Source organism: Centruroides sculpturatus, unplaced genomic scaffold (genome assembly GCF_000671375.1).
Source record: "Centruroides sculpturatus isolate CEXI.00-Female unplaced genomic scaffold, Cexi_2.0 scaffold922, whole genome shotgun sequence".
Lineage (NCBI taxonomy): Eukaryota > Metazoa > Arthropoda > Arachnida > Scorpiones > Buthidae > Centruroides > Centruroides sculpturatus.
The window spans coordinates 3,595-26,143 of NW_019385066.1; the positions used below are offsets into that span (position 1 = coordinate 3,595).

The 22,549-nt window shown below is 31.1% G+C and overlaps 1 protein-coding gene across 2 annotated transcripts; it reads right to left on the reverse strand.

The window, feature by feature from the left end:
• Positions 1-793: 793 nt before the first annotated feature.
• On the reverse strand, positions 794-21,721 carry LOC111634167 (elongation factor 2). 2 transcript variants are annotated; one of them, XM_023378873.1, is made up of 13 exons: positions 21,578-21,721; positions 9,453-9,544; positions 3,939-4,132; positions 3,653-3,861; positions 3,239-3,586; positions 2,963-3,101; positions 2,683-2,878; positions 2,320-2,578; positions 1,999-2,250; positions 1,720-1,929; positions 1,464-1,646; positions 1,267-1,399; positions 794-1,199 (listed from the first exon to the last, which is right to left on the reverse strand). In XM_023378873.1, the coding sequence occupies exons 1-13, from the start codon at positions 21,668-21,670 to the stop codon at positions 1,006-1,008; spliced, it is 2,502 nt and encodes an 833-aa protein (XP_023234641.1). In that variant the 5' UTR covers positions 21,671-21,721; the 3' UTR covers positions 794-1,005. The 2 variants fall into 2 exon arrangements, with proteins under 2 accessions (XP_023234641.1, XP_023234639.1); XM_023378871.1 differs by lacking the exon at positions 21,578-21,721 and adding an exon at positions 21,039-21,175 and having other exon boundaries at positions 9,453-9,667.
• Positions 21,722-22,549: the final 828 nt, after the last annotated feature.

A 22,549-nucleotide genomic window follows, 5' to 3' on the forward strand; every position in this document is an offset into this window, starting at 1 on the left:
TAGACTCGTTGTATTGACAATATGGATGGAATTACGCGTAATTATCCATCTAGACCAGTGTTTACTCACGTGCTGCAGTTTTTTACTGTTATGTATGAGCTTAAACATTCTTAATATAACTTAATGAACCACTAATATTCTATCAAGATGGTCAAAATTTATAACTAGGATACCAGTTGGAAAACTTGTCTGTATGCCCTCCTCATAGTTTTAAGTCTGACCAAGTGACGAATATCTTTTCACTAAATTAGATAATTGTTCTGCAACTACACAAACCATATTTAGGTTTAAGATAGAAAATGATAATGTTGAGTAAATGTTAATGATGTGACTCCACTTTTAACACAGCAACATACCTAATAAAGTAGTTTTAAAAATAATCCATAAATTTTCAATGCTCGTAAACTACTATATACTTCTTGCTGCAATTTAAGTACCGTATAATGTTTAGGACCTTTTAATGACAAAGTATTTTCCAAGATAATTAAGTCCTTTTTATAGTGGAGTAAATAGGAAATAGAAAGTTATGGCTTTTTGAATGACAAAGTTATTTTTGTTAAGTTTATTCTTTGATTTGTTTTTCAAATGTTAGAAAAATAAAAGGTTAGCCACCCAAAAATTGTTTTTAGGACAATCAACTTTTAACTAATTAAAATTATAAACTTTAATCTCAAAATTAAGTGTGTAAAGAAAAAACAAAATTAGGTGGCAATTATAATTTCATTAGTTGATACTTTTACTTCCCACTTTAGATGAAAAAAAATGACCTCAAAGAAATGAGATTATCTCTGAATTGCAGCAATTCATGATGCAGTTTAACTTTTTTTTTTTATTCACAGTACTTGGACTATACACAGTGCAGCTCAATGCTTGTAAAGTAGGCCATGCTGCTGCTTGTGGTAAACCACATCTTTCAATAATATATATATATATAATCTTCCCAGGCCAAAAATGCCTCAATCAACAAAACGGGCTAACAGCATGTTGGTCTAAGCTTCACATAATTTATAGTTTATCCAAGTACTGGTCAAGATCGGGAAGAGCCTCTTTTAGACCTTTTCTTTTTCTTGTGTCCATGACAATTTGGTATGGGCGAGACTTTCCGTCCATTGGATCTCCGGGCAAGATCTGCCAGTGGTCAAATACACATTGAGGGAATGCCTGTCCGCCGGTATTGGAACGGAGATCGGCAGTAAAACCTAGAAAATAATTACATAATTAAAATACCAAATCAAGAATTTACCAGTATTGAGTAATGATACTTACCAAATGATTCATTTACTGGCAAATAAGCTTTTACAATGAACATAGGAGTTCCTGCAACTTGGCACTCTTCAAATACGTGACCTCTTCTGCGATTCAAAACGCCGTAGATACCACCGACGGCATTTTCGGGACACTAACGACAGCTAGATGTTAGCACTACATTTTACAATATTCGCACAGAAAGTGAAGACACTCACCTGAATTTCTACTAAATAAATTGGTTCCATAATGCGTGGGGAGGCTGTAAGTGCACAAGCATAAAGACATCTACGAGCAGTTGGAATAATCTGGCCACCACCACGATGTATAGCGTCTGCATGAAGCGTGACATCATAGATGTTGAATCTTACACCCCGCATATTCTCTTCACATAGTGCACTCTAAAATATATATTTTAGTTAAAAATAAATATATTTTAATTGAACAAAAAAAATCTTAAGCTTTAAATCTCACCTCTTTAGTAGCCCATTGGAAACCAGCAACAACACTATCTTTGATTTCATTTAAATATTGAACACCTTTAGTTACATCTACTAGGAGATTAGGACCTGTTCCTTCTGGACCAAAACACCAGATTTTACGTGCTTCGGTAGCATCCCATTCATATTTATCTGATAAATAGCGAGCTCGAGCCTTAAAATCATCTCTTGGATTGACAGTGCCCTAAAGTTAAGAATAAAGTTTATAATCAATCACATAGATGTTTTCTTAATTAAAAAAATTCATTATTACCTTATCTATGTCCTCTGGAAGACCATCAGGCATAGGCATAGCTTTCATATACAGACGGTTGTGCTTATTAGGAGATTTAGACAGACAGGTTATACTAGATTCTTCTAATACACTTTCTCGGTAAGATACAACTGGATCAGTTTTTTTGAGTGGAATACAAGCATGATCCTCTTCCAAGTCTTTCAAGCAAATTTCAAGATGTAACTCTCCGGCACCAGCAACAATGTGTTCTCCAGATTCTTCAATTATACACTAAGAGAAATAATAAAACATCAAAAAAGTTCTCTTCTTAACATCCAGGAACTGACAAAGAAGACTTACCTGAACCATAGGATCAGATTTTGCTAATCTCTTCAAACCTTCAACCAACTTTGGAAGATCTGATGGATTTTGTGGTTCTACAGCTACACGCACAACTGGGCTGACGCTAAATTTCATAACTCTCATGTTATGAGCCTCTTTGTAAGTTGTTATTGTGCCAGTTTTTACAAGAAATTGATCTACACCAACTAAACCACAAATGTTACCAGATGGAACATCTTCAATGGGCTCTGTATTACGACCCATCATAAGAACAGTTCTAAATTAAAATGAAAAACATTTTTCAGTACTGAAAGTTATTTGAATATAAAATTTTTGGATAGGGAAACAAGTGGTAGAAGTTACAAATCTTTTGGAACAAACCTTTGAATAGCTTTTTCTGCTAAGTCATCTTTCTTTCCTGGTGTGTAGTTAGGTCCCATAATTCTGACCTTCTGTCCCGAAGAAACAGTACCAGAGAAAACACGACCGAAAGCATAAAATCTTCCCTTATCAGATGTCGGAACCATTTTTGATACGTACATCATGAGTGGTCCGTTAGCATCACAATTTTTGATTGCTGCACAGTTAAATACATCAGATTTAAAATTGTCTCATAAAAATATATAAAAAGAAAAAAAAAAAAAAAAACAAACAAACATACCAACGGCTGCTTCGTCATCGTGAGGACCTTCGTACAACATTTCCATACGGTAGCGTTGTGCCGTCACGGGTGACGGCAAATGAATTGCTATCATCTGAAGAAGAGCATCTCCAGCTGGTAACCAAGTTCTCATCACAACCTGGAAATTTTAAATTGAGAAATTGTATTATCCAAAGCTTATCAAAATATATGATCACACATTTACTATTTTCTATAATAGTAATTAATACTATCATACAGGTTTTAAGCAAGTTTGGAATATAATACTAAAATTACCTTCAACAGGGCTTTTCCTTCCTTGTCTTTATCATCTCCTTTTAAAACTACATTCAACTTCTCAAGCAGCCTTGCAGTTTCCTCTTTCTTATAGTTCATGATTGCATCAAAAATTTTATAAATTGGATCTAAAACAAACATGCAAAAAGCTCTGTTGTAACCTTCATCACATTTCTTAGACCACTTCTTTAATTTAGGATTGTAGAAGTTTTCTCCCCACAATCTGTTCATCAATTTCTCAACATCAATCTTAAATTTCTCGGCATAGATTTCGGCAAATTGTTTAAGAGTGAATGCCCAACCATGTAAACCAGAACCAAATCCTACACTTCCTTTAGATGGATCAACCTAAAATAAAGTTCCAATTTTACATAATGTTACATCGACATTACTGCTAACCAGAAAAATGCTAACCTTGACATCTCCCATGGGTCCAGTTTCATCATTGTAAGTTGCAATGATGACATTAACATTTTCTACAATACGTTGGAAAGTTTGATACAAGTCTTCTTTTTCAAGCTGGAGAGTTAACAGAGCAAGGTCCATTTTATTCATAAAAAGTACGGGTTTAATACGTTCAGCAATAGCCTGTCTAAGCACAGTCTCGGTTTGTACACACACACCTGTTAAAACGAGAATTTGACGTCAACACCAGAAATTGTGCACTCATTAATTTTATTATAGATAATATTTTACTTACCACTCACACAATCAACAACAACCAAAGCACCATCAGTTACACGTAAAGCGGCAGTTACTTCTGATGAAAAATCTACGTGACCCGGAGAATCAATCAAATTGATTAAAAAACCTTTAATGTCCTTCTCCTTTTGTGTTTCTTCTTTAATAAATGTTAAATCTTTTTCGCCCAATTCAAAATACATTGAAACTGCCCTGTAAAGTGACGATTAATTACATATTTTTAGAAATTTGAACAATTAAGTGGGCATGCAAAAATTATACAAGCAATACAATCAACTACTATAAAAGGCAAATATTCAAGCACTAACCTTTATTTAATTCAGCTAATTGTGCTTAACCTATATTTCAGTAGTAATGACATTTATAGCAAGTCTTTCCTTAGCATCAAGGAAATGTAAATAATCACAAATGTATTTGTACAACTGTTGAATTTTTTGTATAAGCAGTAAAATTGATTCTATGAGGTGGGGATTAAATGCTGGAGGTTGCAAAAATTCAATTGGATTATATTTTGTTTATTTTAATTAGCTAATGGAAAACTCATTTTGTTGTATATTGTTTCATTTAAATGTCAGTTTCCAAGAACCTATTAATGGTGTTAAGCAAGTGCTTGCTGTATTTACACTATTTTATCAAAAATATCCTTACATTTAAGTACTATTCTGTAAGAAATTTAATTATAAACATTTCCAAAAATAAAGACATTTTTACATAAATCTAGTATGGATTGTTTCTAGACTTGGATTCAACTCCATTTTTTAAAATAGTAAAGTGGGCATTTGAAAACAGAATTTTACCAGAAAAACAACAATGTGCGCAACACAACCCATTTTCAAGGTTTAAATAATTTTGCTTTATACAGGTGACACAAATGAAAAGCATGAAGACAACAATCATTCCAGTATCTAATGACTGAATCACAAAATTTCAATGATTGCTAGCTATTCGTTTTTAAGTGCAAATTGTTTATGCCTTTGCTAGCATTTAGCTGGACAGTCACAGTGTAATATTTTTTATTTATTGTTACATTGTTGTTAATATTCTTAATTAAGGTTATTAATTTTTATTATTATAATAACCAAAAGTTGGATTGCTGAGTAAATGGCACTACTTCATATCATTGACACTGCTATATCACTTTCCCAGCCGTTATGTATACATAACAAGAGACAGTATAGAAATTGTCCCAAATTTGACCCGTTTTTTTTACAATCTCCATGTTTTAAGACCAGAATTCAAAAAAGTAAAGTTAAAAAAAATGTATGTACATATACACACACAACAAATTGTTCACTCAATATCTCAGGATGAGTTAAAGATTAAAAAACAAAATTTGGCACAGTAACTTTTATGAGGGGCATTCATGCTGTTAAATTTTGGTGGTGAAAGGTTGAGAGGGTGGGGAGATAGAGGGGGGGTCATGTATTGCAAGTGAGTTTTATAAGAGAGAGTAAATGTTAATAACTAATAAAATCTTAAGTAGGACTTAAGATTTTATTAGTTATTAACATTTACTCTCTTTTATAAAACTCACTCCTACCCTCAAAATTAAGTTTTTTGACATTTTATAGTAATTAAAAATATAAAATGTTTTTATAACAAAATCTGATAACACAGCACAATTTATTTTTTGTTTAATAATATAAAGATTTTTTAAAATAAAAACTCCAGCCGGGAAAGTTACGCAACTATCGTTGCCAACTATTTTAATTTAGAATTCGCCTCATCTCATTTAAGGAAGCAAAAGAATATCAAGATCTGCATTTCTCAGAAAAGATACCAAGGAAACCTTTTCTGAAGGCTATTGAATTTTTGGTAGAGTTCCAACTCTGGGATGCAAATGGTAGAAATGTTTATACCTATGGAGGAGGGCAAACATGGTTCCCATTGAAATCCAGCTATACTTTTATTTCAGAATCTATTTTTATAAATTTCATTTAACCTTTTCTTCTTATATGCTTTATACATTACTTTAAACTTGTATACAAGTACTCCACAAATAATCTGCATTTTAGTTAAGTTAATAAAAATCAAAATATGGTGAGGCTCCTTACAATGTATGAAAAACTGGCATGCGGCTCTCAATGACTTCCTGCATGCCAATCCATGGTCTATACCAGGGGTGTCCAACCCACGGCCCAATAAATGTATAAACAAAACCAACAATTTTTTTTTATTATTTATTTCAACAGCATAAACTTCAAAAAAGAGGTTCCAGAAAGCTGTAAACCTTTATACATATTTTTTAATAGAAAGGAAATACAGTACAGCATCGATTTTCCGAAAGTCAATCATCCGAAAGAATTCCAGTCAGCGAATTTAAATTTTCGCCAGTGCCGTGGCGCTTCAATCTTTGGCTATGTCTTCGGCTACTCAAATATTTTACGTTTTTGATACTAAATTAACATCTGAAGTATAATTTTTTATTATTTTTATATTTTTCAATATATTTATTTTGTTTGTACAAAATAAAAAAATAATTTTTAACGATACAATAGTCTTTGTTAGGCTTAACATCGACGAAAATTCAACGCGAAGTGACACGCAACAGAGAAAAATTTCAAAATCGGATACGTTAAACTATTTTTTCGTACGTAAATCAGTTATCCGGACAACCCCAGTCCCCAATTGATTCGGAAAATCGACGCTCTACTGTATTTTCAAATATTTGAAATGTGTGAATGAGGAAGGAATACTAAATAAAGCTGGAGTCGTGACTCAGAATTATAGCCCCAAATTCAGGGAAAGAAGAGAAAGGCCAAAAGATAAAAAGAAGTGAGAAAGGTTGAAAAATTAAGAACCAATATTTGCATAACAGGTGTATTTAACCTTTCTCACTTCTTTTTATCTTTTGGCCTCTCTCTCCATTCCCTGAATTTAGGTCTATAATCCTTTGAATCCCAACTCTACCTTTATTTAATATTCCTTTCAGCGCTGCAAGATTTGACTACTTTGCGCCAAATTTGGCTATCCTTTTTTAGTGTTGCGTAAAAAAAATTATTTGGCGCATTGGCTACATATTATTTATAAATATTTTAGTTGAACAAAAATGCACTTTAAAATGGTGTTTCGTTGTTTTTTTTATTAATTAAAGACTCAAAGAAAACAAATATTTGTATTTTTCAAAGAAATTTTTGTCTGTCTCCTTTATAATAAATAAATTTATTTCTAAGCAGAAATTAAAACCGTCTGTGAAGTAATTTTTTAAAATATCCTTTTTTGTGGTAAAGTTTTACTACTTATTACTATAATCTAGACATGTAAATACTTAAATATACTTATATATTTAATGATTGGGCCACAATATACTTGTGACCCAGAACTCCATGAATTCTTCCAATGTGGCCCAGAGAAACAAAAAGGTTGGACATCCCTGGTCTATACCATCATGATCTATGTTGTCTCAATTGGGTCAGTATGACGAGTGAGTAGTGTTCAATAGGAACATATAAACTAGGAGATAAATACATTTAATTCTTCCCCCGTTACATCATGAAGTGCACTGTCTGAATTTGATTTCAAGGACAGTGGGACATCAATGATATTGAAGTTATGAGTATTCTCTTCACACGTAAATTCTAGCATAAAACGAAAAGCGTAAAAATTTTTCTGAAATTTTGGCTGAAACATAACTGAAAAGAGTAGAGCATGTCTCTACCTTTTACACCAAAATTCCTCCAATAAAGAGAAGTCTTTTTTGCAACGTCAAAGTAGACACGTGGTTTTTATTCTAACAATGGTGGCAATGAGGGTTAATAATACAAAATTCTATTATAAATATTTTATTCATCTAAACCAACAAAATACTTGATTCAAAGCTGAATATGCAATAGAATTTGAATTATGGTCAACATATAAGCACCTTCAGTAATTTCACATATCAATCTCCCTGTAATAAATTTTTACTGTATTTTAATTTTAAATACATAATTTATTACACTTATTTTGAATCTCTATCTTAAATCCTACAGTTTTGATAGAAATGTCACATCAAAGATATAATAAATTTTTACACTGCACATTTTCTCTGGAAAATCTTATCAATTGCAGTTTTAAATTACTAATTCCTGTGAATATACACTATTAAATAACTATAAATATTGCACCACTCCCACATAATGGACTAATTTCTCCATACAAATTCTGGAAAGCAATTTGAGTATTAATTTTTTTTTTTAAAATCCCCACCCAACACAATTTAGATATTATTACACACTGTAAATAGGAATGAATTCTAACCTAACTTTATGGCACTTTTTCAAAAAATGTGCTCACACTGGCACATTTGTATTCAAGAGTTAGTACATGAATGTTAAATTACCTATTTTTTGCTACATTCGCATAATGTGGGGGAAAAAACAAAATGGTTTTTACTTAATTTGATATTCTGAAGTTTATTTTAACAAGTCTTTAATCCACACTTCATGTGGTTCAATACAAGATGTTCCAATGACAAGATTGTCATTGAAACATCATAACATTACTTTCACATATTATTATAAGGATTATTACAGTAAAATGTACTTAAAATGAAATGCAACAGCACTGGCTGAAATTTTACATTGCAAAAAGTTTATTTTACAAAGGATTAATATTTATTAACCATCTTCTAGTGTTGGGCAGAAATAGTAATGTTGTGCTGCACAACTTTCCAGTTAAGAATACATTCTGAAAGGGGAAGGAAAAGACTGAACAAGTGGGTCATAATCTGAATTACAGAATTATATTTTAACTAATTTCATTGTAATGCCAAAAAAGATTCCACTTTCCTCAGGATGTTATATAACTTGTTCCCAAAAGTCTTCCAGTTTATAGCATTTTATATAACAAATCACCCCTTTTCAAGATTTTCCATTTAAAGCAGATTTTACTGAATTACTTTTCCTGTAAAATTTATTTCTAACAAACTGTAATGAAGCTACTTCAACAATAACAATTGCTAAAATTTAGTGTTTAAAACAAATTTAAGTTATCCATTAGAAAATAAAATTATGCTAAATTTGTCGAAAAATTAGAGGAAGAAATACAGAATGACATCTGTAACTCCGAAGACTTTTTCATTTAATTTACTCCTCATTGCATTCACATACTTTACCTTTCAATGGTAAAGGAGTGCCAAGATAAGAGGAATTAGCATATAATGTAAACCAGAGGTGCACAACACAAGGATCTTGATCTGACATGAATGCAATTACTGTACAATGTTAATAGCGAACACATGTATCCATACACAAACCTATAAAATTACACGCTATGCCCCATGTACTAAAATAAGTTAACAGATAAATATTCATGAGACTTTTCTAAAGAATTGCTTTGTATCAAACAATGCACTTTGTTGTTACTTTGCATTTTTTAGTCTTTACTCATAGTAACTTGTGTTAAAGTTACTAATAAATTAATGTATTAACATTAGCCAACCACATTAAAAAAGACAGGAAACGTGTTGTGCACACCTGGTTTGCTCTTAAATTTTTTATAAAGATTAAATGTTAACATATGTTTTACTTACGTAGATTTGATTGTAATACATCTTTCTTGTTCGTCTTTTCTTGTATCAGTGAATCTCATCTCACCAGCTTTGGCAGCAGCAATAATTCCAGCCTTAGAAACAAGCGAATCAGTTAAAGTTGATTTTCCATGATCTACATGGGCAATAACGGACATATTACGTATGTTCCGTTTCCGGTTCATCATATCCCGGATCTCGTCTACGGTGAAGTTAACCTGAAAAATTTTTACACAGTTAACTAAATGTAAAAAAATTTCACAAACAAGAAACTATATAAAATTTATATCTTTGTAAACTTGGAATGCTGATGTGCATTCACACTAGAATTGGATGATGCAATCATGAAAACATTCAAAACCGAAATAAAATAATAAGAGAAAGAAAGAAAATTCTAAGTATTCCTGAAAATAGATGCAAATCTAAACATACTTGAACTTAATTCAATGTTAAATACAACAGCATTGTAGGTAAGTAAAATTGTGTGGATGCTACGGAGGATTTACAGAATATGAATGCAAGTTTCAATTTGTCTAAGCCTGTAGCTTTAACTACTCTTCAGAACAGAGGGTTATTTTATAACTATTTATTAGAGCAGATCTCTCTCAATCAAAAACATGGGTTCAAAATTTAACATGAATTCTGGAAAATTTCAAAACATGAAAGTGATAGGATGCCCCAGAACATACTTCAGATAGGAAGTGAATTCATCAGTGTGGGTACAATTAGTAATATAATCAGGAGTTGGTCTGTGACAAACTAAAGCAGTTTGACTATCTAAAATTAAATACTACTCAAATAAGAGTGATTATGTGTTGTGGAATAGTGAGGAAAGTATCCCGAATGTTTCTACAGTTAGCCACACTATCCATTATAAACTGGGCTAAATAACAGAAGACAAGTTCTTGTGCTAAATGAATCCCATGAGGAAAAATCAGATGAAATTACAAGCTTTATAAGGATCACTTAGCAGGTCAAAGATCACAGAATGCTGTTCTTTTAGACAAGGCATGATTCCTTGTATAAGACTGCAACGACAAAGGATGTTATTGCAAGATTTCATTAGGTTAAAAAAAATCAAGACCAGAGAGAGAAGTTCTTAGAAAAGTTGATGATAGGTACAATGACAGGTTGTTGTACTTTAGAATTTTAAGAGAAATTTGACCAATGACAAAGTTAATGCTAAGATATATATATGCCATTCACAGCCTGGCACACACATTTGTAAAATCTAAGTGACTCGCACAACATGGAATTCATATAAAACGGAATTATCAACAGTGCTACAGGGGGAAGTCGATTGTATATTATATTCCAAGTATGACAAAGCTATAACGCATATCTTCCTATATGGACCAGGTTCATTAGACAATAAATGGAAGACAGTCCAGGAAAGGCATCCAAACAATCAAAATAGCTTCATCATAGTTAAATTATCCAATAAATTTCTTTGCATTCAGATACCTTACAAGTCTATTTAAATGCAACTTCCACTGAAGTTGCTGGCCAGATTTGAAAAGCAAAAAAAAGTCCACAATCACTGCTTCAACATGCACAAAGATATTTCATTCATGGAAACAGCACCTATGAACCATTTCTAAAATAAATCACATATAACACAATGTTTATAAAGTCCACAATATAATCACAATGTTTATAAAGTCCACAGATAAAATTAAATTCTTTAAATGAAAACATTGATTTAATTCTAACATAACCAATTCATTTGCCTCATCGTGAAGCAGGATAACACAAAAACATACTATTTCAAATTTATCTTTAGCATCAGAGAAATAACTTGATTCTGAAAATCAATTTGCTTTTTGTAGACAGTAGTCTGGCAAACTTGACAATGTACACTGTGGCAACAAGTTACCAAAAATGCCAAGTTTTACAGCATAGCAATGGTGCTAATCTAAATAGTGGAATTTTCATAAAGGTATTGCAATAAATGTGCAAATTTGTATATGTATTAATTACATACCAATGATGACTTCATTCATAGTTAAATTTTAATTAAAAAAAAAAAATAGTGGTTACTCAGCAGATACCTTCAAGTTAGTGACGTTCACATCATTGTTTTTTTTGCAGTGGCACCTTGAAAAAAAGAATTACATTCTTTGTTAACACTTTTTAATGCTATCAAAGTGTCAAAAAAATGATAAGTTTTGATCCCAGCATTAAGTTAGAGATAAAAATCAATCACACACACTTCCTTTTCAGAGGACGCAAGTTTTATGGAATGTAGAGTTTTTGAGAGAAATTTCCAGGATTACTGTACTATAAAACTAGTTTTAATTTTGCATTATATTCCTACAGGTAAACTATTAAATTTACTAAATTTAGTAATAGGATCTTATAGGAAATTTTATTATTAGTAGTTTCAAATAAAATTCTTGGCTACAAACCCAATAAAAATTTGATAACATGGAAAAGCAAACTTCAGCTGGGAAAGTAACAAATTTACCAACAATCATAATTGGTACTGGCCATACGTATGCAAAGCAATCAATGAAAAAGTCACTATTTGAAAGATCCTGTAACATTTACGCAAATCTAAAATTGCTTCATTGTCAAATGTAAAAACTCAGTTCATTAATGTGACCTTAAACCACTGATCTGAGGATATTTAATTTTTTTTAATATCGAAAAACAAACTAGTAACATTAAACTAGTATTGGTTGAAGTATGTAAGAACATTTGTAGAACATCTCAAAAACTAGTTTATCTAAATTTTTAAGGTAATTGACCAGGTATCAATTCTGTTCAGTCTTGTTTAAAAGCTTTGCAATGGCAGATTTTAGCATTTTTTGATATCAGTAATAATTTCATAATTTGGGAATGTTAATTAATGAACTAAGTGACTATTAACTCCTTGGAAAAAGAAACCATTTATAAAATACAAAACTTAAGGAGTTTCCCCAAAAGTTAGTTTTTCCTGTATAAAACGTTCTCATTTAAGAAAATTTCCCACTCGAGTAGACAGAAATCAGTGTCTACAACTAGAAAATGGGTTTCTTGAAGTTTTTCAACCGTATACTATTAAAAATTTTATAATACATTAGGAAAGCCACAAAATTTCATCTCATTGTTCACAGAATTTTTGGCTACTTTGAAAACGATTTTACAGTTTTCTTATAGTTAACTAGCAACAATGCTTGCAAAAAACATGTTCAGGTAAGCTCTAACAATAAATACATGGTGATATTCTAAGTCTTCAACAAATATTTACATTTCTGCTTAAGTTTTTTAAAACCGGTCTCTTGCAACAACAGCTCTAATGTAATTTGAAAATACAGACTTTTGTATCTATACAAACATTAATGGTCATCTTAAGATGTGCAAATAAATAGCAATTTAAAATGATTGTAGCATGCTTACAAAAATTAAGTGCAACTTCTTAGAATGTGCATTACCAATCTACCTACTCATTAAAATTGTTGACCACACCATACATATATCAATGTGATCACCTATCTCTACATGTGTAGTCACAATTTAAAATGACCTAAGTATTGTGTGTATACTAATGCATATTTTGAAAATAGAATCAATACAGGAAACTATATTGTTTTATAGTAAAATAAACATTTACTACATGATCTAAAAAAATTTACATGAAATATTTCAAATACACCTGAAAAATAGCCATGAGATGTAGATAAATAAAATGAAATGCAACACAGTAATCTTTCAGTATTAACTGTAAAATGTCTATTGTTTTCTGATACTATTTTTTGTTTTGCTTCCTTTTGTGACTCATGATACAGTAGATATTTCTTAAATAGAAGTGTCCAAAGATGATAACTCTATCAATTTATAGGATAAACAACAATAACAATGGATTATTAGAAAAACATGAGTTGAGATATTGCAAAATATTCATCTAAATACATTGTACTTTGAAAATAATAATAATGTCAATCGCAATTCAGTAAAATATATAAATTGTATTAAAACAAAAAAAAGTTAAAAACACTTCTTAAACTGGATTTAATAATTCTCGATGTGAAATGCAGTGGGAAACCAGTTTGCAAATGGTTGCAAGCACTTTAAAAACATGTAATTTTACAGTATTTATGTGCTAAAATTTTTTAGCACTGCTAATTACTAAAATATTTTTATTTTAAATAAAAAACTTTATACTTTTGAAGATTAGAATAACTGAAATGCCTATCACAAAATTTTAACAAGACTTATGAATGCTATTGCCCGATTAACCACTAGTGAAAATTTAATAAAGCCATCTCGGTTCAATTGACAAGCTAGTGACTTCGGCGAATGTTAGGTCTATTAGCGATTTAATGGCATTCCACTACACCTGGACACTGACAATGGAGAATGAAATACACATTAACAAAATCATATTGCAGTTAAAATTACAGGTAACCCCCGTATAACACGGTAGTTACATTCCAAAACATTGCCGTGTTATGCGAAACAAAGAACTAGTACTAAAAGGAGGGTTAGGTTCCAAAAATTAAGTCATGCTACTATATTTTCATAATTAAGATAAATATCTTTATTAAAATATAAATTAAACAATGTTTTCTNAAGATATTTCTTTTAAGGCATGTCAAAAATGTTTTACTTCTACCAAATGCAGGTATGTATTGTACTTGCTATTATATTTATAAAATACAAACCTCCAATGAAACCTATTACTGTTTATTGTGTAGGAATCTCTATACAGTATCTCGAATTTTTTTCTAGATTCGAGATAGGCAGGCTCGACTGTATATGATTTTTGGAACAATACATATGCCGATCAAGACTCTCCTTAATTTTTCTGAATCCCTCGCCCGTGCTGGCCGAGCGAAGGATAGGATTTATATAACTACGAAAGTTATCATACGTAAGGGTTTATCACACCGAGTGACCAATCTAACACACTTTAGAAATTCCTTTAAATTGTGTGCAATAGAGGCAGAAAGAATTTTTAAATTTAAAATGCTATTACATGTAGCGCCATCTATCGGAAAAATTTAATAAAATAACTAACTGATTGTGGCCTGCGTTACACTATAGTGTATTTATCTTAAGTCGGTAGCTACAGTAAACAAACTAAGACATCCCCCCTTTGTTTATTGGTTTAAATCTACGTCCATCAATTAGAAACCGCGTTATATCTCATTCGTCCCCAGAAAACCGAAGTTTTCTGGGGACGAAGTTTTCATCTGTAAACCTGAACGTCGAACGTCGAGCGCAGCTTACAAGATAGCGGCGCTCGACGTTTGACGTTCACATTTTAAAGATGAAAACTTCGACCGCAACCTCGCTATTATTTGAACAAAACATGAATTAATGCGGGGCATACCGAGAATAAAGTATGGAAGGAGTGTTCAAGTAAGTCATTATGTTCGGACGATCTACTGGATTGAAAAATCAACTACACAATTATAAATATATTTTGTGAAAGTCTTAAAATTGTTATGACCACTCTATCTACTTTAACATGTGCAGAAAAATGGGCTTTGCTGGTCAACACGTGTCTGGTCACTTCCGATTGTGATTGATCAATGCGGATTGATACCGACATAATGTTTGTTTACAGTAGGTGCCAACTAACGATAAATAGACTACAGAAGTCTGTGCATCCATCTGGCTTAGAAAAGCGTTTATGGCAAATTTCGAAAACATGACGCTAGAGGTCGTGTTTACGTCCCGAGTCCTCGAGTTCACGTGAGTGAATAGTTTGAAAATCTGCTAATTAATTATTAATTTGGAAGGTGATACATTGTTGTGTGCCTTTTTTGCAACTGACGATCGGGGAAACTAATGCAAATAAAGTTCGTTTCGTTGGTTTCCTAAAAATTACGAAACAAAAAGAAAATGGGTGGTTGTTATCTCGAGGCTTGATGAGTAAGAAAATTTAATATTTGACTAACATTTTATTTAATGATAAATTTTTTAGTTTTAAAATAGTTATTATTCATTTGTGTATATGTTTATATACGTACAAAGTACTTTACATAAAAGTAATTCCTACCTTCGTTAGTAACAATTAGAAACTGTTTGGACTTTTAGTAATATTGTTTCAAATGAAATTAATCGACATTTTTATGCATATACAGAATGCTTCTGAAGTAATATTAACTTGCTGTAACAACACAAAATCTACAAGTGCTTGAAAACCATTTTCAGAACACACTTATTTCTTTATAAAATTCGATATGTAATTAATGTTAAGGAAAAAATTGGAAGTTTGTGGACCCCATGTGATACTTCCACAGTATGCAGTCCACACTTTAATTAAATCTGATGATTTATGATGCTTTAAGTCTAAAAAAACAATTAATACCTGGAGCAGTTCCAACAGTTTTCCCTTACTATCTTAAGTACTGTACAAGCAATGTCATCAAAAAGTAGAATCCAAAGAGAATATAGAGTTAACACATCAGAAAATAAGAAGAAAAAGCTTTTAAAACTATTGAAACTTTTGATGAAAATTTTACTACATTAGTTTACAGTTCTGTTTTACAGCAATGTTTTACTATATTTTTTGAAGCAGTATCAGTAGGAAGTTTGGGGCAATGAGTTTGAGTTAGTGGGGAGATAAAATCAGAGGAGAGGTGAGATCAAGTAAGTCATTATGTTCGGACGATCTACTGGATTGAAAAATCAACTACACAATTATAAATATATTTTGTGAAAGTCTTAAAATTGTTATGACCACTCTNAAATAATCTGCATTTTAGTTAAGTTAATAAAAATCAAAATATGGTGAGGCTCCTTACAATGTATGAAAAACTGGCATGCGGCTCTCAATGACCTCCTGCATGCCAATCCATGGTCTATACCAGGGGTGTCCAACCCGCGGCCCAATAAATGTATAAACAAAACCAACAATTTTTTTTTATTATTTATTTCAACGGCATAAACTTCAAAAAAGAGGTTCCAGAAAGCTGTAAACCTTTATACATATTTTTTAATAGAAAGGAAATATTTTCAAATATTTGAAATGTGTGAATGAGGAAGGAATACTAAATAAAGCTGGAGTCGTGACTCAGAATTATAGCCCCAAATTCAGGGAAAGAAGAGAAAGGCCAAAAGATAAAAAGAAGTGAGAAAGGTTGAAAAATTAAGAACCAATATTTGCATAACAGGTGTATTTAACCTTTCTCACTTCTTTTTATCTTTTGGCCTCTCTCTCCATTCCCTGAATTTAGGTCTATAATCCTTTGAATCCCAACTCTACCTTTATTTAATATTCCTTTCAGCGCTGCAAGATTTGACTACTTTGCGCCAAATTTGGCTATCCTTTTTTTAGTTTTGCGTAAAAAAATTCATTTGGCGCATTGGCTACATATTATTTATAANCAAACATTCTCATATATATATATATACACATAATCCACTAGAAGTGATGAAAATGATGGCTCCTCTCACTTTTATTGCTTGGGATGTGATGTACAGTACTTTTAACAGGCACCAGAATATGGTTTCAAATGGCTCTATAAATATTAAAATCTTAAAAAGTAAACGAACACATTCGAGATAATATAAAATAATTCGAACTTACGAATTCCTACGCATTTTCTAAATGGAAAATTTCGTCTTCCGAATCACAATTTAATAGTTTTAAGATGACGATCAAATTTATAATCAATATTGAAAGTACTGTATATGGATGACATATTCTTGCTGTTTTCATGCCGAGGATGAATTACGTTGCTATCCATTCTCTTAATAGTTAATAATACTCGTTGAAACAATGCTTCTAAAAACAATGTTTTCTTGTTATCGATTGTTTACTGTACATTATTAGCGATTTCCTCTTTATTTTTAATATGCTAAATGTTCTATTATGTACAGTCTAAACTCTGTTTTCGAACTTAATTCGTTCCTAAAACCAATTTGTTCTAAAATCGAAGAAGATTTTCTCATAAGAAATAATATAAAATGGATTAACTGATATTAATATTATAAAATTGTTCGGCGCCATCTTTGTGGTTTACGGTTTATTTGTGTTTACGTGCGCTTTAGCCGGAGATGTTGTGTTGTTTATTCGTCGCGAATATCACTATGGCGAATTGTTGTGTAATTGGGTGTAATGCTAGTTCACTCGAGAACAAAAGAACGTCATTTTTTGTTTTTAATTTTCGGCATTATTTGTTATCAACGACCCCAAACTGAGGAGCTTTCACGACAAAGGCAATTTGCATGGCTCTGAAGAATTAACCGGAACAATTTCAATACGGATAAAGTGAATACCAATATAAGAGTTTGTCCGAAACATTTCATTTCAGGTAAGTAATAACATTTGATTACTAGTTATCAATAAATGATTAAACTTTTGCATGAGTTTCATATGGTGTGTACAAGCAGGTTGCATAAATCCCTTCGTTAATACCAACAAAATAAAGTTAAATTATTTTAATAACCGCAAATTTTAGTTTGAATAGATAATAATTGTGTTTTAACTATATTTTTCATCTTTTAGTTTGTTTTCTTAGTCTCTGCTTGTAATAAATATAGAGTAGAGTTAATATTGAAGTGTTAAGCAAAGATAATCGCTTAGCAGAATGAAGAGTTAGAAATGAATTTTGAACAAATTGTCCTTCTTGCCTAATTAACATAAATAAAAGTGTATGTATTTTTTAAGATAGAAACTGACACTTTCCATTGTTCATTTACAAATAGTTAAGTTAGGTTATTTTGGTGAGCAACATTAACATTTCTTTAAGACGTTACTTTTTACAATGATTTTTTTACATTAGTAACCTTCAAGTTGTTCCTGACAAATTCTTATTTATTATTTATATATAACATACCATAATGGTNTTTTATTTTTGGCAAGTTATCGTTATCCTCTGAGCATTTTTCTGCATTATTTTCAGATTCATGCTTTATCTTTTGCAAAAAGTGTATGTAATTTTAGATTGCTTGCTTCTAGTTAAAAGGACCATGTGTATGGAGACGAGAAAAGAAAATTTACACACTTAAGTACTAATAGTTCACGAAAATAATAATTTTCGTGAACTATTAGTACTTATGTAAAAATTTATTACATTTCATGTTGTACGAGGGTTTTACCCATTTCTCAAACCATGTCAGAGTGAATCCGTGCTATAAAAGTACCGTGTTATACAGGGGATGGTACCAATTCTCAAACCGTGTTAGAGTGAATCTGCGCTATAGAAGTGCCGTGTTATACGGGGTTACTTGTAATGATATTTGAAGTCACTATATACAGGCTTATTGAAAACTGTTTCTACCCTAGAAACTACTTCCATAGATATTTTGGAGTCTTGAGAATTAATTATCATCATTCAATAACTAACTTTCTTAATGCCAATATTTTTTTTTAAAAAAATTTACGTCAGTTTAATGAAAAACATTTGATAAATTTATACTCGCTCTGAAGTTTCATTAAAGACACACTAAGCTCTCATATTAGTAAAATTAAAACTTCAAATGTGATGCACAATCTAATCCTGAGTATTGGATTATTTCACAACAAACTACACACTTTCTTAGATCTAACTAGATTCATTGTTTCTAAAATAAATTAGTACAATCATTATAAACTTTGTATTGTAATGAAATAAAAATTTATCAAAACACCTGGAACATTCCTCGTATAATGCAATAGCAAACACCTGCAAGCTTTTTAAAAGATTATTGGCCAAATTATTCACTTTGAAATTACACAAGTACATTAAACACGTTTCTACCTTGGAGGTGATTTTTTGTTGGCCGATATTACCTAGTCTCGTCAGGTATTTTATAACAATACAATAGCAGGCTGCTTCTGAAGTAGAAACCAAGTTCATTTTTTAAACAAATTTAATTTAAATACTTCCCATAAATGCTTCTACACTTCATTCTGATCATTCAGGAATATGCTTTACATACTAAATGGCTTCATATAAATTTAAGCAACTAAAATCTTAGTAGTGATTGCAAATTCTTACATACACGAATATATTTTAAATGGAAATAAAGACACAGTTTTAACCATTTACACTGTCATTTAAACAGAACCAAAGACAAAAAAATCTGAATACATCATTTAAGTTTCATAAATTTTGTACAATTAATTTTCATTCCCCACTTGAATTCAATTTGGTATTTATATCTCCCCCTCAAACATAAGGTGCATTGCCTAGTAAAACTGCTGAAAGTCACTAAGCAATTTATGCTTACAAAGGAAACAGCTCTACTTTTGATGATTTGTGGTTTGTAAACACTTTGTATAAGTGAAATTTTTACTCAGAAATGATAAAATTGTTGCCAATATTATAACGTAGATGATGATATACAAATTTTACAAATACTTTTGCCATTCGTGGCAGTTATCACAAATTTTATTTCCAGCACTTCCAAACTCCACTCACCATTCTAAATGCCACAACAACTTAAAGTGGAAATTGCCAGTCTTTAACAACAGCAGCCATCTTAAGTAGCTTCACACCTGTATATATATATAGTATATAATGGGTGGCACATCAAGAGAAATGATATATAACCTGTCTTTTCAATAATCCTTTTGGTTTATTTTCCAACCATTCTTCTTTCAATTAGCCTTATAATGTTTTTTACATTTTAATCAAATTTGGTATCATTTAAAGTCTAATATAATTTGGCACACAAACATTTTTACTGATAATTACACTCACTACACGAGACCAAAAAGTCTGCCATTCTTGGTATGTAACAATAATCAAATTTTTCACATTACTTCAAAGAAGTACAGCTACTACTTCCTGTTTGTGCAATTGTTTAGAGGGGAAGCGTATAGAATCAACTACAAAGATTTTATTACAATGATTTGCATGGTTAAATCGTTTTAAATACTCTCTACCAATTTTACAAACGTTAAGAAAGGTCAACGTCTCAAATTCGCTGATAAGAGTCCACGATGTTTGCTGGATATCTTCCACGTACGAGTATAAACAAAACATGTATAATTTTTAAACACAGCTTGTATACAGTTCAAACATTATTAAAATTTGCATGTACTAATTTATACAGTAAATTACATGCTTCACTGTGTTACAGATTACATACCATCCAGTATAAAGAAACCTTACATTTTTACATGCAAATACATACATACAGACACCCATTTATCAATGAGAAACCCTATAAACATTTTCAAAAATTTAATTAGACTTATCAATCACAAAAGAAATTATTTTAATTAAACACTTTCATTAAAATCAATATATTTTCAGTAATAAAACTGTAGAATCTGGACCAGAAACGAGTTAATTTATTTAATTTTTACATAGGACATTCGATCATCCAGCAAAATGGTATTTAAGTTGAAATATTGATTGGATCAGCCTGCACTATTTTATAACATTTCGCGGAAAAAAAAGAAAAGAAATTAAGCATCTGCGGATACGTAATAACGTTTTAATATCATTTAATTCGAAAATGAAAACATATAAAAGCTCTATATTAGTTATTTTAACACTAACAAAATGGCGAACATCAGGCTTATCTCTCAAACGATATGTTATGAGAAATTACAAAATAAACCAGCTTCAATTAATAAATGTTTATAAACTATAGATTTAAATTAAACAAAACAATCCAGCATTTAAGGATTTAGGTGGATTGAAAAGCGATGTATCTTACCATTTTGTTTTACCGGTGTTCTCTTTTCTCCCTTCAACTTCCAAAATCGTTACCTACTATAATGGCGACCGAAGTCAGAAAGGAGTGAGTGACGTCAACAGTCACTTTAGAAACGAGGTTTATAACCTCGAACCGGTGGATTTTCTAACGCGCATTAACTAAATCGAACCTTTAAGTAAATCGTGTTAATTGTATTATTTACTTTCTGAATAATAGGAGTAAAAGTTTGAAATAATATAGAAATATTTCTTAAGTTTAAAATTATTTGTAGCAACGTGTCGCAATAGCCATTGCGCAATCGCAGTGTTTTGTGTGTGTTGTGCAATGACGAATATTGCTCAACGCGCACACAATATTGATGTGTAAATGTATTAAATTTTTTTTGCTGCTGTCAAAAAATGTGAATATTTTTATATATTATTGGATAAATTTAAAAATATATATAGCCCTATATATACTGTATATTATATAGGCATTTTAATAAACATAAGGAGTAAGAGGGACTTTTTCTATGCTCATAATGGATTTATAATTCCAGCCTTAGAAACAAGCGAATCAGTTAAAGTTGATTTTCCATGATCTACATGGGCAATAACGGACATATTACGTATGTTCCGTTTCCGGTTCATCATATCCCGGATCTCGTCTACGGTGAAGTTAACCTGAAAAATTTTTACACAGTTAACTAAATGTAAAAAAATTTCACAAACAAGAAACTATATAAAATTTATATCTTTGTAAACTTGGAATGCTGATGTGCATTCACACTAGAATTGGATGATGCAATCATGAAAACATTCAAAACCGAAATAAAATAATAAGAGAAAGAAAGAAAATTCTAAGTATTCCTGAAAATAGACGCAAATCTAAACATACTTGAACTTAATTCAATGTTAAATACAACAGCATTGTAGGTAAGTAAAATTGTGTGGATGCTACGGAGGATTTACAGAATATGAATGCAAGTTTCAATTTGTCTAAGCCTGTAGCTTTAACTACTCTTCAGAACAGAGGGTTATTTTATAACTATTTATTAGAGCAGATCTCTCTCAATCAAAAACATGGGTTCAAAATTTAACATGAATTCTGGAAAATTTCAAAACATGAAAGTGATAGGATGACCCAGAACATACTTCAGATAGAAAGTGAATGCATCAGTGTGGGTACAATTAGTAATATAATCAGGAGTTGGTCTGTGACAAACTAAAGCAGTTTGACTATCTACAATTAAATACTACTCAAATAAGAGTGATTATGTGTTGTGGAATAGTGAGGAAAGTATCCCGAATGTTTCTACAGTTAGCCACACTATCCATTATAAACTGGGCTAAATAACAGAAGACAAGTTCTTGTGCTAAATGAATCCCATGAGGAAAAATCAGATGAAATTACAAGCTTTATAAGGATCACTTAGCTGGTCAAAGATCACAGAATGCTGTTCTTTTAGACAAGGCATGATTCCTTGTATAAGACTGCAATGACAAAGGATGTTATTGCAAGATTTCATTAGG